At 48.8% G+C, this 13612-nt stretch overlaps 3 protein-coding genes across 4 annotated transcripts in view; 1 reads left to right on the top strand and 2 right to left on the bottom strand.

The window, feature by feature from the left end:
* Positions 1 to 251, top strand: part of LOC104981506 (histone H2A) — a 1666-nt gene extending 1415 nt beyond the window's left edge. Inside the window, exon 4 of the mRNA XM_010830653.1 lies at positions 11 to 251. Coding sequence (XP_010828955.1) covers positions 11 to 251 — 241 coding nt within the window. The remainder of the gene's footprint in view (positions 1 to 10) is intronic.
* A 551-nt stretch (positions 252 to 802) lies between these two features.
* HMBS (hydroxymethylbilane synthase) lies at positions 803 to 8142 on the bottom strand. Its single transcript, XM_010830449.1, has 14 exons — positions 7923 to 8142; positions 5455 to 5508; positions 5031 to 5103; positions 4617 to 4666; positions 4472 to 4527; positions 4012 to 4089; positions 3759 to 3836; positions 3569 to 3644; positions 2329 to 2442; positions 2047 to 2085; positions 1803 to 1922; positions 1533 to 1586; positions 1313 to 1399; positions 803 to 1224 (listed from the first exon to the last, which is right to left on the bottom strand). The coding sequence occupies exons 1-14, from the start codon at positions 7953 to 7955 to the stop codon at positions 1051 to 1053; spliced, it is 1086 nt and encodes a 361-aa protein (XP_010828751.1). The 5' UTR covers positions 7956 to 8142; the 3' UTR covers positions 803 to 1050.
* Positions 8143 to 11254: 3112 nt separating this feature from the next.
* Positions 11255 to 13612, bottom strand: part of VPS11 (vacuolar protein sorting 11 homolog (S. cerevisiae)) — a 10511-nt gene continuing 8153 nt past the window's right edge. For both annotated transcript variants that reach the window (XM_010830447.1, XM_010830448.1), the window contains exons 14-16: positions 13388 to 13559; positions 11914 to 12136; positions 11255 to 11788 (exon numbers count right to left, since the gene is read on the bottom strand). In XM_010830447.1, coding sequence (XP_010828749.1) covers positions 11624 to 11788; positions 11914 to 12136; positions 13388 to 13559 — 560 coding nt within the window. In that variant the 3' untranslated portion in view covers positions 11255 to 11623. The remainder of the gene's footprint in view (positions 11789 to 11913; positions 12137 to 13387; positions 13560 to 13612) is intronic.

Here is a 13612-nt window from a genome sequence, read left to right as displayed (position 1 = left end):
GCTGACGCAGGGCCCGGGAGGAAGGTGAGTCGGTGCGGACGGTCGCCGGCGAGGCCGTGCGCTCTGCTACAGCTCGGTGCTTAGAACGGGACTCGATTGCCGCCGGCGGCGGAGTCAATCGGTTGCTTCATTTCGTCCTGGGACCCCTTTTGCTGCCGGATCTCGGGCCTCGCACGGCCGCGTTCCCTCCATCTTCATTCGCTGGCCTGTGTGGAAGAAACCCTTCGCGGCGTGAGCGTCGCCAACGGTAGCGGGTCCTGGCGGCGTGGGGTCTGTGGGAGCCCTGCCCCCGCGTCCGCCCCTCCTCCCCGCTCCCTTCCCGGCGGGTCCACTCCGCCTGCCAAGCACCTAGATACCAGCACAAGTCCGTTAATCCCCGTCTGGACTGAGCCGCCTTTGGCTTCGGAACTGGAATTTTGCAGCTAACCCATCCAAAACTAGTACTTTAGGTATTGGGGGGAAGTTTCAGATGGACTAATTTTATTAAAGGGTTTTTTCCTAAAGAAAAGTGAGGTGTCTTCATTTTGCGAAAGGGTTGTAGAGTCGACTCTGTAGATACCTAAAGGTAGTGGGGGAGGGGAACCGATATAAGGCTTTACTGTTAACTAGAGCGACAAATTGTAGATTATTAAGATGATGGCTTTCTTGGCGTTCCCTGGGAGACACTCGATTCTGTTAGAAAATGGGAACTACTGACAGAAGGCGTTTTTCAGAACTTTGAAAGGGTCCTAGCCTCAGAGATCAGGCATAAACAGTTTTGAGTTTGTCCTTCCTTTTCTGCAGCCCCACCAAAAACAAAAACCACTTTTAAATTTGGTTTATTGGTAGAACTGGTTACATTCAAAGGCTGTGGCTTATTACTAAGATTTTTTTTTTTCTCTAGAGAGGAAGCCCCCACCTGGGGAGGCAAGGCCCCTCGGTGAGATAAGTCTCTGGAAGTCTCTGCCCTGCAGTTCAATCCTGTGGGGGTAGTCACTTCTCAGGTAGCAGAGGGCTGGGATGTAGGCACTGGGTGACCAGCAAGGCAGGCACCTGTGCCCCACAGACCAATTAGTGGGCTTCATTGAGCTGCCGTGCAACATCCAAGATGTTCTTGGCTCCTTTGTTCAGCAACAAGGTGGCCAGGCTGATGCCCAGGTTCTCAGCAGCCAGCTGGGGTTGTCGTGGAATGTTCCGGGCAGTGATGCCCACCAGCTGTGGATCATCTTCAGGGCCATCTTCATGCTGGGCGAAGGAAGAAGGGTTGGATTTGGTGAGAAGGAAAGGGGAGGTAACATAAAGATGTGTTTCCCTCCCCTTGCAGCCTTGGCACCTGGACAGGGACATGGATGGTGGTTTGCATGGTGTCTTGCATGGTCTCTGCACCATTCAGACTCCAGACTCCTCCAGTCAGGTACAGCTGGGAAAGAAAATGGCTGCCTCAGTAAATTGTAAGAGAGAACTACTTAGAAACCTGTGCTCTTCATGGTGGTGGATACACAGGGGAAATGCCAGTTCCTTCCCTGCCCTGCCACCCATCTTCCCCTGCTTACTTGCCCATCCTTAATAGCTGTATGCACTGCCACTGGCACACTGCAACCTCCTTCCTGCAACAAGTTCTCCCTGTTAGCTTAAGATCCTTATCACCACCCTGCAACCAGAGCCCAGAGACAGACTCCCGCCAAGGACATAACGGAAAATGAGGCAGGGGCCCAGACCTGGGTCCTGTCCATTCTTACTGAGTTATGACTAAATACACAGCAGGAGAAATCTCCCCATTACCCTTCCTAATATCCACCCCTCCACAGGAGCACAGGTCCTACCAGGTGCCTTAGGAAGGATCGTTCAGCAATGCAGCGAAGTAGAGTCTCAGGATCGTGCAACACACCCACCAGATCCAAGATGTCCTGGTCTTTGGCTCGAACTTCCACACCCAGAGCCCCCTGATGGGAAAATAGCCTAAGATACCAGTACCAATCTTTCCCCAGCCAGTGGAGCTAAGGGACAGAACTTGGTTGAAAACAAAAGGAGGAGACAACAATACATGGCTTCCGTGGTCAAGCATACCTGACCCACAGCATACATGCACTCCTCAGGGTGCAGGATCTGTGGGGGCAGAAGAGGCAGTCAGAAGGGTGGAGGTAGGGGTGCCCAGAAGCACACAGCACTGAGTTGGGGTTTCCCTACCTACAGAAAGCCTGGATAAGCAAAAGTGGGAGTCCAGCCTCTGAGCCCCAACCTTGCTAACCTGGGTCTCATTTCCAGCTTGCACTGGCTAGAAATGGGTATTCAAAAAGAATATAGGCAGGAAGGAGATGAAGGCAACTAGAGAGGAGAGAGGAAACCTACCTGCCCCACCCGGTTCTGCCAGCCCATGCGCTGCAGGCCAGCTGCGGCCAGGATGATGGCACTGAACTCCTGCAGCTCATCCAGCTTCCGCAGTCGCGTGTTGAGGTTTCCCCGCTGTGGAGAGACACTAAGGACCACAAGCTTTGGGCAGGCTGGAGCCTGACGCTGTTTCCTCTGCCTGAGTCCCTCTAGCTGCTAACTTCTCACCTTTTGAGTTCTCAGCTTGGTGACAACTGCTAACACTTACTCATACTTGCTATATGCCACACACTGTTCTGAAGTGCTTTATATACATCAATTCATTGCATTTTCACCACAGCCCAAGGGTGAAAGAGTAGGCAGTAGTATTACATCTCCATTTTACAGATGAGGAAATGATAGAGGTTTTAAGTTATTATATTTAACCTTACCCAAGGTTACAACACCTGTAAGAAGCCTTCCTTGACCCTCAAGTCTGTGTTTAGATGTTCCAGCTAGAAGCCTCCAGAGAATTCTCTACTTTCTACATTGAAGGACTTAGCAAATATTACTTTGAAAATCAGCTTTACAAACATAACTGTAAAAATCAAAACAATACGGTGGAATATAAAATAAAAATGGATTTATGATTACCAAAGGGGAAAGTAGTGGGGTAGGGATAAATCAGGAGTTTGAGATAAGCTGATACAAACTACTACATACAAAACAGATAAACAACAAGGTCCCATGGTATAGCACAGGGAACTATGTCCAATATCTTGTAATAAACCACAATGGAAAATAATATGAAAAAGAATATGTACATATATGTATAACATATATATATGTATAACTGAATCACCAAATCACCAAAAATTAACACAACATTGTACATCAACTATACCTCAATTAAAAAATTTAATTAAAATGGAAGCAACTGCCAATCCCACTGCCTCCATGTAATCAATATTCAGCATCACTCTGTATTGTCAATGCCTGGCTGTCTGTCTCCAGAACTAAAATGTAAACTATGTTAGGATGGACAATGCTGATCTTGCTCACCATATCCCCAGTGCCAGGCACTTGCTTGGGGCTAAGAAAACATGAAAGGATTATGAATGGATGGATGGATAGATGGGTGGATGGATGAATGGGATGACATGCAGTCCACTGCGTTCACAGTCCACTTCCTCTGGAAGTCCTTCCCCCTCACAACTCCCAGGGCCCTCTGGACTTTGTCTTCCTCCTTGGCTGCTGCCTCCTCCCTTCTCTGAAAGGATACAATACTCTTGAACTCCAGATGTGGGAACTTTCTCTGCAGCTGGGCTGCTCTCCGCAGGGAGCTAGTTCCTACCACACTGTGCAGAGAGATGGTTTAAAATGAGATTTAACTCTAAGCAGGAACTGTTCTGAAATCTCCTCCTTCCACCCCTCCATCTGCTGTACATATCCCAAGATGCCTGTCCACTTACCTCTTCTCTGGCAAGGTTTCTAGAGTCTTCCCAACAAATTTTGGGTGAAAGACAACAGCATCATAGGGGCTCTCCCGCCTGGAGATGGAGAGGTCATAGAATGAGGGAGAGATCTCAGTTCAGGTCACTTCCAGTCTTTCTCAATAGTCAACTAACTAGCATTTTCTGAGTTTTCTGCCATGCATGACGTTCCTCAGGTTAGGGGAGACAGCCTAGAGACAGAAAGCCAAGTCCTAAAGGGCAGAGCTCTTACTTGCAGACAGCTCCAATGGTGAAGCCAGGAGGAAGCACCGTGGGCAGGTCCTTCAGCGAATGAACAACTAGGTCCACTCTAGGGAGATGGGAGAGAGGCAAGAAGAAGGGGTCTGAGCAGCAGGCCCTAGCCCTTCTCCACTCACTCCTGCTTGTATGTCACTGGTGGAGCCCAGAGCAGTTCAGGAAGCAGGCATTTCTGAGACCTTGGGTCCCTGAGACTTGCTCCCCCTCTTCTCTTCCCTCTCACCCCCCTCCCCCAGCCAGTCCAGCACCCCAGGCAGCCAGAAGGCTCAGATCCAGGACTCTCTCCTTTTCTGAGGCCTGAAAAACTGACATATGAGCCCCACTCTAGCCTATCCAAGCTTTTAAGCCTAACAGTCTAGCTGACACCCAGATGTGATGTGCACTGGGGTCCTAGTGAGAGCTTGGGAGGGCGTCATGCTCCTGATTTCACTTACTCATTCCTCTCCAAAGCATGCTCCAGCTCCTTGGTAAACAGGCTCTTCTCTCCAATCTGCCAGGCAAGAAAGAACTTCAAGGTGAATCTTTGGGGGAAAGGAAAGAGGACGAGGGAGGAAAGGGTTGGATGAAAAATGGTGCTACCTTAGAGAGCGCGGTATCAAGAATCTTGTCCCCCGTGGTGGACATAGCAACTGAAGAGAAAGTCAACCAATTAGATGCTCATGGAACAGCATTTATTGAGCCCCTGCTAAGCCCAGCACTTGTGCTAAGATTGGCAGTGGATACAGAGGCAGAAAAGCACCAGATCCCTGAGAAAGTACAATCTAAGAGGAAGACCAGACGCAATCATAAAAAGACACAAAGCAGAAGATATTAAAATGCTAGGCTAGCCCAGGTAAGCGCAAAGCTGGAGGTGTTCAAAGGAGGAATGGGCCCTCTAAACTGGGGATAGCCAAGAACTCTCAGAGGCAATGGGACCAGGTTCTGGTCAAAGAAAGCCCCCTCCAGGGGGATAAAAGCTTCCAAACAGCTTCCATTCCTGTCCAGAAAACTCACTTATTTCAAACTGCAGGCCTGGGTATAAAGCTTTCAGCGTTGCCACCACACTGTCCGTCTGTATGCGAGCCAGCTGTGGGGGGAGAAATTTAGGTTAGCCCTGTAGTCTGGCCACTGCCCTAGGCTCAAATCCTCACAGGGTCATAGAGATCCTGAAGGGATTGGAATTCAGAGAGGGCATTGAATGGCTACCTAGGAAGGGGAGGATTCTGGACTGGGAGTCCTCTGTACCCCAATAACTTCCCCAGCTTAGGGACTATCTCTTCACAGAATGCCATCTGTCATTCTGCATGGGATTTAATGCTCAGTCACCCCATTTCCGCCATCCCCAGGCTGCTGAGAACCCTCTGGGCCCCCCAATTTATAATACTATGAACACAGAACTCTTCTGACAAACCTCCTCCACCCTGGTACCTGCACTAACCTGGCTCTTGCGGGTACCCACTCGAATCACTCTCATCTTTGGGGTGTCTTCTTCCTGCAAAAAAAGTCCCCAGGTTACAGTCCCCGCTGCTGTTCAAGGTCCTCAAAACCTTGTCCAAGAATCAGACTCACTGGCTTGGAATAAAGGAACCTCAGCCCCTTCCCTGTGGCCACGTGAGCCTCAGAGTGGGGAAAGACTCTCCAAGACAGTCCCTTTACCTTCCCTAATACCTTCTGCCTCCTCACAGATCCAGAGAAGCAGAGACCAGAGAGAAGCGATAGTAGGACCCGCTGTTGCTGTAATGACAAGGACACTAAGCCCTGAAGCTCATCTAAGCAAAGGCATCAGGAATGCTGCACTCAACCAGGTGGATAGAGAGATAAGGCCCATCAGCCTGGCCCCAGAGAGGGTGGGCCTGCAGCAGGCAGGGGCAGGGCAGCTGGGGCCACACAGGGGAACTTGCGCTGAGTCACTGAGGACAAGTTCAGCATCCCCAACAGAACAGCTTCAAGAAAGCTTCAGTGCTACCTAGATACTATAAGACCTACCCCATAGCTGCCACACTATGGATCCTGTAATCTGGTTGGCATGCACATGTAAAGGTCTGGGGCCAATAGATCTGACATATAGTCCTGCTCAGCTTCTTGGCAGGGTGACCTTAAATTCACCATCTTGTTTTTCATCTATAAAGTTATTTGTTCATCTATAAAATGAAGTTTGCACTCAAGTATCTTCTGCTTTTGATATTCTATAAGACTAAGAGGATAAGCTGTCTAATGTCCCTTCACCTAGAATGTGGCCTCTGATTTCACCAAGAAGGAAATATTAGGATGTCATAGACCAAGCCAAGAACTCAGTGGGACACACCTCTTCCTCTTGTCAGCATATCTTGGACAAACGTATTCAGTGCCAACCAGGGAGAACGGAGTTCTCCAGTCTGAGGTCCTATTTCTTTCCAGATCAGACAATAGCCCCTACAGACACTATCAACTTTCCCTATTCTGGAATCTTCATCCTATGGAGTTCTTCTGCAGCCAGGTATCTGGGGCCTCTGTCACTAGAGGAGGTAACAACTGGTTGCTCTCAGACTTTAGTCTGCTCCACATCTATCACTTCTCCAATAAATAAACCCTAAGGTACCCTGAGCAAATTAGACTAAGCTCGAAATGCCAAACATGGCCACTAAAATTCTGGGCCACAAGGAGCCCACAGAAACATCCCAGAAACTGCTATGTTCAAACAATCCCTTAATTTTATTGATTCTGCACAGCATATTCAAGTCAAACTCTTCTAGTAAAAAGATCCTTATCAAGTACGTATATACTAGAGCTATTGCTATTAAGCTTCATAACAACTTAACAGGCAGAGAGGAACCATGTTACAGAAGCAAAGGCTGGCTGTGAAGAGCCAAGCAACTTGACCAGGGCCACAGGTTAAATCATGGGTGCATGCATGTGCAGGCTCAGTCGTGTCTCTTTGTGACCCCATGGATTGTAGCCCACCAGGTTCCTCTGTCCATGAAATTTTCCCAGCAAGAATGCTGGAGCAGGTTGCCATTTCCTACTCTAGGGGATCTTCCCGACCCAGGGACCGAACCTTTGTCTCCTGTGTCTCCTGCACTAGCAGGCAGATTCTTTACCACTGGGTAAAGAATTCTTTACCGCTGAGAGCTGGAATCACATCTTGTTACTCCTAGTCCAAAGCTCAGGTATGTCAACAATGGCAAAGAATCCTATTCCTTACCAGCAGGTAGTTCAGGAAGAGATAAACTGCTGCCCTCCTCCTTTCTTATCTCAGGCTGACTTTGGCCTCACCAGCTCTGCACTTCGCATCTGCACAAGCCCAAAGCTAGGACCCCAGGCTAAGAATAGGAAGGCTCGAGGGCGCTCCCCACCCACAAAGGTAGTAACTCAACGAACGGTGCCTCAGCTGGGGAATTTTGAGTGTAGGTTGGGGCTAGGTGGCCGTTAACAGGAAAAAAGGGGAGAAGGTGCACTTCCAAAACGTTTGAATGTAGTGCGGAGACTTAGAGGTACGCTCTCCTCTCTCGATCCTAATTGCCTCGGACCTGTCTCGAGTGAAAGGATCCCATGGAATAGCACCCTGTCTCGTGTACATGAATTTTCCTGGGTTGGGTCACTAAATCTAGAGCCGTGGACTCCAGGCCTCATGATGCCATTCAGATCCCCACAGCAACGAGGTTCCCGTTCGAGACAAATCTTCTGCTCTTAAGTCTGTCCCCAATGTTCACAGATTCCCCCAGGGCAATACGGATTTTAAGGGCAACCCAGCAGCAGCAGCAGCTACTGGCCCTTTAAAAACTATTCGGGCCAAAGCGGGGGGGCGGGGAGGGGGGGAACAGATAACCCTCCCGACCAATGGGCGACGGAGAGTGGCAACTTGGGGCCAATCGTTGCACCGCTAGTGCGGAAGACTGAGGTTGAAAGGGTCACCGGCTCTGGACTCACCGCTGTTGCGGCCGCGTTGCCATTACCAGACATGGCTGTGCTCGGCAGCTAGGCCCGAGGCTGCCGCCAATGTCCTCCGGTGTCGGGGAAGCCGAAGACCCCTGCCGGCCGGACACTGGGCTCGCGCAGGTCTCCAGCTTCTCCAGCAGCCACACACTCCCGGCTCCGCTAAGGGACTGCGTCACTTCCGGCGCCGCCAGACAGGGCGGGACTTCCCCTGGGCGGGAATTAGAATGATTGCGACAGCGAAGACCTTACCTTGGGTTACCACCGCTATTGATATTGCAACCTTGCTTATTTAACTTAAATGCAGAGTACATCTTGCGAAATCCCGGACTGGATGAAGCACAAGCTGGAATCAAGGTGGCCGGGAGAATGATCAATAACCTCAGATATGCAGATAACACCACCCTTGTGGCAGAAAGCAAAGAACTTAAAGAGCCTCTTGATGAAAGTGAAAGAGGAGAGTGAAAAAGCTGGATTAAAATTCAATATTCAAAAAACTAAGATCATGGCATCCAGTCCCATCACTTCATGGCAAATAAATGGGGAAACAATGGAAACAGTGACAGACTTTTATTTTCTTGGGCTCCAAATCACTGCATATGGTGACTGCAGCCATGAAATTAGAAGATGCTTGCTCCTTGGAAGAAAAGCTATGACAGACCTAGACAGCATATTAAAAAGCAGAGACATTACTTTACTGACAAAGGTCTTTCTAGTCAAAGGTATGGTTTTTCCAGTAGTCATCTAAAGACGTGAGAGTGGAACCATAAAGAAAGCTGAGCGCCAAAGAATTGATGCTTTTGAACTGTGGTGGTGTTGGAGAAGACTCTTGAGAGTCCCTTGGACTTCAAGGAGATCCAACCAGTCCATTCTAAAGGAACTGAATATTCATTGCTAGGACTGATGCTGAAGCTGAGGCTCCAATACTTTGATCACCTAATGCAAAGAACTGAGTCATTGGGAAAGACCCTGATGCTCAGGAAGATTGAAGGAAGGAGAAGGGGACGACAGAGAATGAGATGGTTGGATGACATCACCGACTAGATAGACATGAGTTTGAGCAAGCTGGGATTTGGTGATGGACAGGGAAGCCTGGTGTGCTGTACTCCATGGGGTTGCAGAGAATCGGACATGACTGAGCGACTGAACTGAGCACCCCTACTCTCCAAGGCTGGCTCTGGTCTTCATTGTTTGAGACCCAGGCCCAACTGTTCATTTTATTTTTACCTAGCCAGGAGTACTGATGTCCTGTGGCTAAAATACGCTCCCCAGATTTAGCCACAAAATAAGTTGTTGTCCCTGCTGCCCCCCAAAAGTTAAGTCAATAAGCAAAAGTGGGAGGCCCCGAGAGGAAAAGGATATTAAGCCCTACTGTGCAGGGCTGTGGACTTCCCAGGTGGTGCAGTGGTAGAGAACCCGCCTGCCAGTACAGGAGACACAGGAGGTGCGGGTTGGAGCCCTGGGTCCAGAAGATCTCCTGGAGGAGGAAATGGCAACCTACTCCAGTAGTCTTGCCTGGAGAATCCCATGGACAGAGGAGGCCGGTAGGCTATAGTCCAGGGTAGGCTATAGTCCAGGGCGTCTCAAAGAGTCCAACATGACTGAGCACCCATACGTGTATGGAGGGTTGGAAGTAAGGCTACTTGAGCAATTTACCATGCCCCCAGGCTGGATTCAAAACCTACAAATGAAAAGGGCCTGCTCTTGAAAGTTAATCATCCAGAATTCTACAGCTTTATCTCCTTAGTTGTGCCACAAGCAATTAGTGCAGCTTATGCAGTGCTTCTGCTACAAACCTGAAGTAGGCAACATTTTTATTTAAAAATGTTTTATTTTTGGCAGGGCTGGGTCTTCATTGCTATGTGGGCTTCTATCTAGTTGCAGTGAGCCAAGGCATTTCTATTTTTAAAATGAGTCAAAACTGGCTCAGAGATCAAAGGTCATGCCTAAAGACAAATAACTGTGAAAAGGGAGTGCCAATACATTATTAGTGTTAGCCAAGAAAGGGCTAGTTAGTAACGCTTTACCATTAACAGCGCTAACCGTGTATTAACCACTTCCACAAATGTGGACACCTGTCATCCATACCAGCCCCTGAGGGCTAAAAGTGTCTGTAAACTTGACTTACCTGTGTGTGTTTCAAAAGCACCTAGTATTTGACAGAGATGTTTTGCAGCTGATATGGGGTGATCAAGAGCCCCAAACCAGCCCCAAAGCAGATGAGACCTGGTGGTGTCCAAAGCTACCTTTTCTTCAGCACCTTGCCAAGATCCCTGCCCAAGGGGGGCTATCTATACACTAGTAGGCACAATTCCTGCTGTGTGCAAAGCAGCATGGAAGACTCATGCCCAGGCTGCCCCCCAAAATCTCTGCCCCTTTCCTAGCCTGACCTGTCTGCCTCCTATCTTTTGAATTCCCTTACTCCCCTCCTTGCAGGGAGGTGTCTTTAGAGCATGTGCTCTCTCTTCTCCATTCCTTCATCAGTGAATAAAGTTTCTGCTCTGCTATACCAAACTTGATTTCTACTGGCATTTGCAACTTCAAGCAAAGGATCCATTGAGGAGTTACCAACCTGCTGGGGACCAATAACACACCCATTGATTGGCTCCTTAAAGCTTCATAACAGCCATACCAGAAAGATGTTGTAATTCCTTACGCATAGACGAAGACCTGAGGTTCAGAGAAGGTTCAGAATTGCCCTAAGTGAAACTAGGATTCAAGCTCTGGACAGCTGATCCAAAGTCTGTATTCTCAGCTGCTACCAATGTAGTGCACTCCACCTTTTCTAAATACTGTCTAAACCACAATGTCCAAGTTACTTCTTTTAATCAAACAGACCCATAGGAGCAATTTTCCAATAGGCAGTGTAACCCAAATGACATACAGACACCTGTAACAACACAAACTTCAGCTGACAACTTTCGAGAGAGAAAAAAATGTTTCATAAAGGCCCTTTTTATCCTGCTTATCATCTGGTACTGAATACAGCAAGACACCAACCCACCCATTATGAAGCTTCAGTCCAAGGCCCCTCACCAGAATCTGCCTCCTGCCTGAATACCTAGTCCACACAAGAACCACAGAGACCAGCCACACTACAGAGCAGCCTTAGTCCAGGCTGCTCTTGGGTCTCAGGCCTTAGCCTTTGCAGACGTTCTTCAGTAAACTGAACTGTGCTAAATGCCAGAGGCCCGACTCGTTACTGGCATGAAGTCTCCTTAACATCATCTTTAAGGAACTCTATAGGAAGGGAAAGGACGCTCTAGGAGAGCAGAGGGAAAGAAGTACATTTTGCAGTTAAGAATCACCAGGAAGTCTCCACAATAAATCCTTCAACCATGAAATCATTATATGCTTTTATTTATAGACTCTGGGAGCCAGGACCCAAGCACAGCCTGGTGCTCTTGGATAGAGAATAAAGCAGCTATTGTCCAGACTCTGAGGTTACTGAGGTACCCTCCCCCACTGGTCTGGAATGATCTACACTGCTCAGAAAGGCAACAGGAGGAATGGCGGATTGGCCAGCCAAAGGAGGAGGCAGGAAAAGAAAGTCCCCTTAAGTCCTGAGGGCAATGGCATCAGATGAGAGGGGGGTCCTGGGCAGGTCTCCCCGACTCCTATGCAACAGCTCTGTCTCTGTACCCCTGTGTCCCTGCTGCTGGGCCTCTACCATCACACCCCTTCCCACTAGCCGCTTAAGTGCCCCTCCTGGCGTGCATGAGCAAGTCCCGCTGCAGCCCGGCCTCCAGGCTCGCAGTCAGTCGGGCTGTGGGCGGGTCGGTCAGCAGAGTCAATTTGTTGAAAACACCTCGGCCAAAGTAGTCAGCAATCACAGAGAAGCTGTCGTTGGAGCACTTGAGCTGAAGAAAGAGAAAAGGTTGGAGTCAGAACTCAGAGGCGGAGGAAAAAAAAAAACCAGTAGCCCTCCAGCACTCCCTGCCTCCCAGTGGGTGGGGCAGTCATGTGGCCACGCCTCCCTCCCCACCTGATGCTGAAACTGATCGTGGAGATCTCGCTTCTGTTCCTGGGCCCGGATCATATCCATGACCTTGCGGTTTTCAGGGAGGCAGGTGGGGCAGTCAGCGTCACTTTCCGAGTAACTCTCAAAGCAGTGTTGGTGGAAGGAGTGGCCGCAGAGAAAGTGGACTGAGGGCAGCTCCAAGGCACTGTTACAGATGCTGCACTTGGTCTTCTGGAAAATCTTTGGACTACAAGCAAGGGAGACCAGAAGAGTGGCAAAGAATGAGGGCAGGGCCAGGAGCCATGTGGAAAGAGGAGACAGCTCGACGAAACAAGAAGAGAGACGTCTCCATTAAGGAACGACAAGGACTCCCTTGAAGGTCCAGTGGTTAAGAATCTGCTTGCTAATGCAGGGGATACGGGTTCAATCCATAGTCTGGGGCAACTTACCCTGTGCCCTCCAATTACTGAGCCCATGCTCTAGAGCCCACAAGCCGCCAACTACAGAAGCCCACACACCCTAAAGTCCATTCTCATCAACAAGAGATGCCACCACAATGAGAGGCTCAAGCACTGCAACTGGAATAGCCCCTGCTCACCACAACTAGAGAAAGTCTGTGTGCAGCAACAAAGACCCAGAGCAGCCATGAATGAATGATGAATAGGAACTATGAGGCCCTGTTCTTCCTACCACCTAAAGGAGGTCACAGGAGGACCCCATGCTGGGCCTTCAGGGAGTCTCAGCATGCTCCCAGCATGTCCATCCAATCCATGGGGGGACTGCTATCTCTCTTTCAATTTCCCCTACTGCCACTAAATTGTCTTTCAGGTCTTAATCGCATGTGACCCTTTCCCTTTCAATGAGACCTTTCCTGGCCACTTTATCAATTACAACACACCTAAACCCCTCACCCTATTCCTCTTCCTCAATTTTCTCCTTAGAACTTAGCACCATGGAACACACTACAATAGTTTGCTTATTTAACACGTTTACTGTCTGTCTCTACCTCCACAACATAAGCTCTGTGAAGGCAGGGATTTTTCTATGTGTTAAGAATGGGGCTTAAGACAAAACGGACTCAGTAAATATTGATGGAATGAAGAAACTGGACAGGACTTAGTGACTAAAGAACAATAACAAATATTTTATAAAGCTAATGGCAAAGTTAAGGGTTAATATCTACTATAAATACTTGTAAACTATCCACTTTTTTGTCAACGTTTTTTACTTCCAAGGGCTTCCCACCACAACTTAGACGTGTGTTTAGGAAAGGTAAAATACAGGCATATCTAGAGAGAAAAGTACCTGCTACAAGATAACAAAACCCAATAAATCATCTTCTATGTAATAAATCATTCTTTGGAATTCCCCCATTAAAACAGATCTTCAAGAATGAAATGTTGAAACTCACTCCATATAACCTTTGTGTGTAAAAAATGACACCCTGTGAAGAACAAGCTTATCCCTGGATACCTCTACACTCCTGAATGCCAAGTACCTTGCCTTCAGCTCCTGGATCTCCTGGCGGATGCGGGTGGTCTCCTCTCGGTAGCGCCGCACCCGGAGCTCATCCTGGGCGATCTGCTGGCTCTGTTTCTGCAGTTTTTGGACCAGGTAGTCCCGGATGACAGACAGGGTGGCCGTGGAGTTATGGGCCAGGGTCTGCACCACTGAGGTGGGAGGAAGCAAAACCATGAAGCATGCAGCTTTCTGGACAGAGCTG

The sequence above is a fragment of the Bison bison genome, unplaced genomic scaffold (assembly GCF_000754665.1).
Source record: "Bison bison bison isolate TAMUID 2011002044 unplaced genomic scaffold, Bison_UMD1.0 scf7180017864518, whole genome shotgun sequence".
Classification (NCBI taxonomy): domain Eukaryota; kingdom Metazoa; phylum Chordata; class Mammalia; order Artiodactyla; family Bovidae; genus Bison; species Bison bison.
This window is presented reverse-complemented; position numbering and strand designations above follow the sequence as displayed.

Bases quoted from the DNA above. Each gene is read 5' to 3' on its own strand.
- HMBS (XM_010830449.1), bottom strand. From the start codon at position 7,955: ATGTCTGGTAATGGCAACGCGGCCGCAACAGCG. The intron at 5,509-7,922 runs GTGAGTCCAGAG...CTTTTTTTGCAG, and splicing joins GCAACGCGGCCGCAACAGCG to GAAGAAGACACCCCAAAGAT. The intron at 1,587-1,802 runs GTAGGACCTGTG...AACTTGTTGCAG, and splicing joins GATCCTTCCTAAGGCACCTG to GAAGGAGGTTGCAGTGTGCC.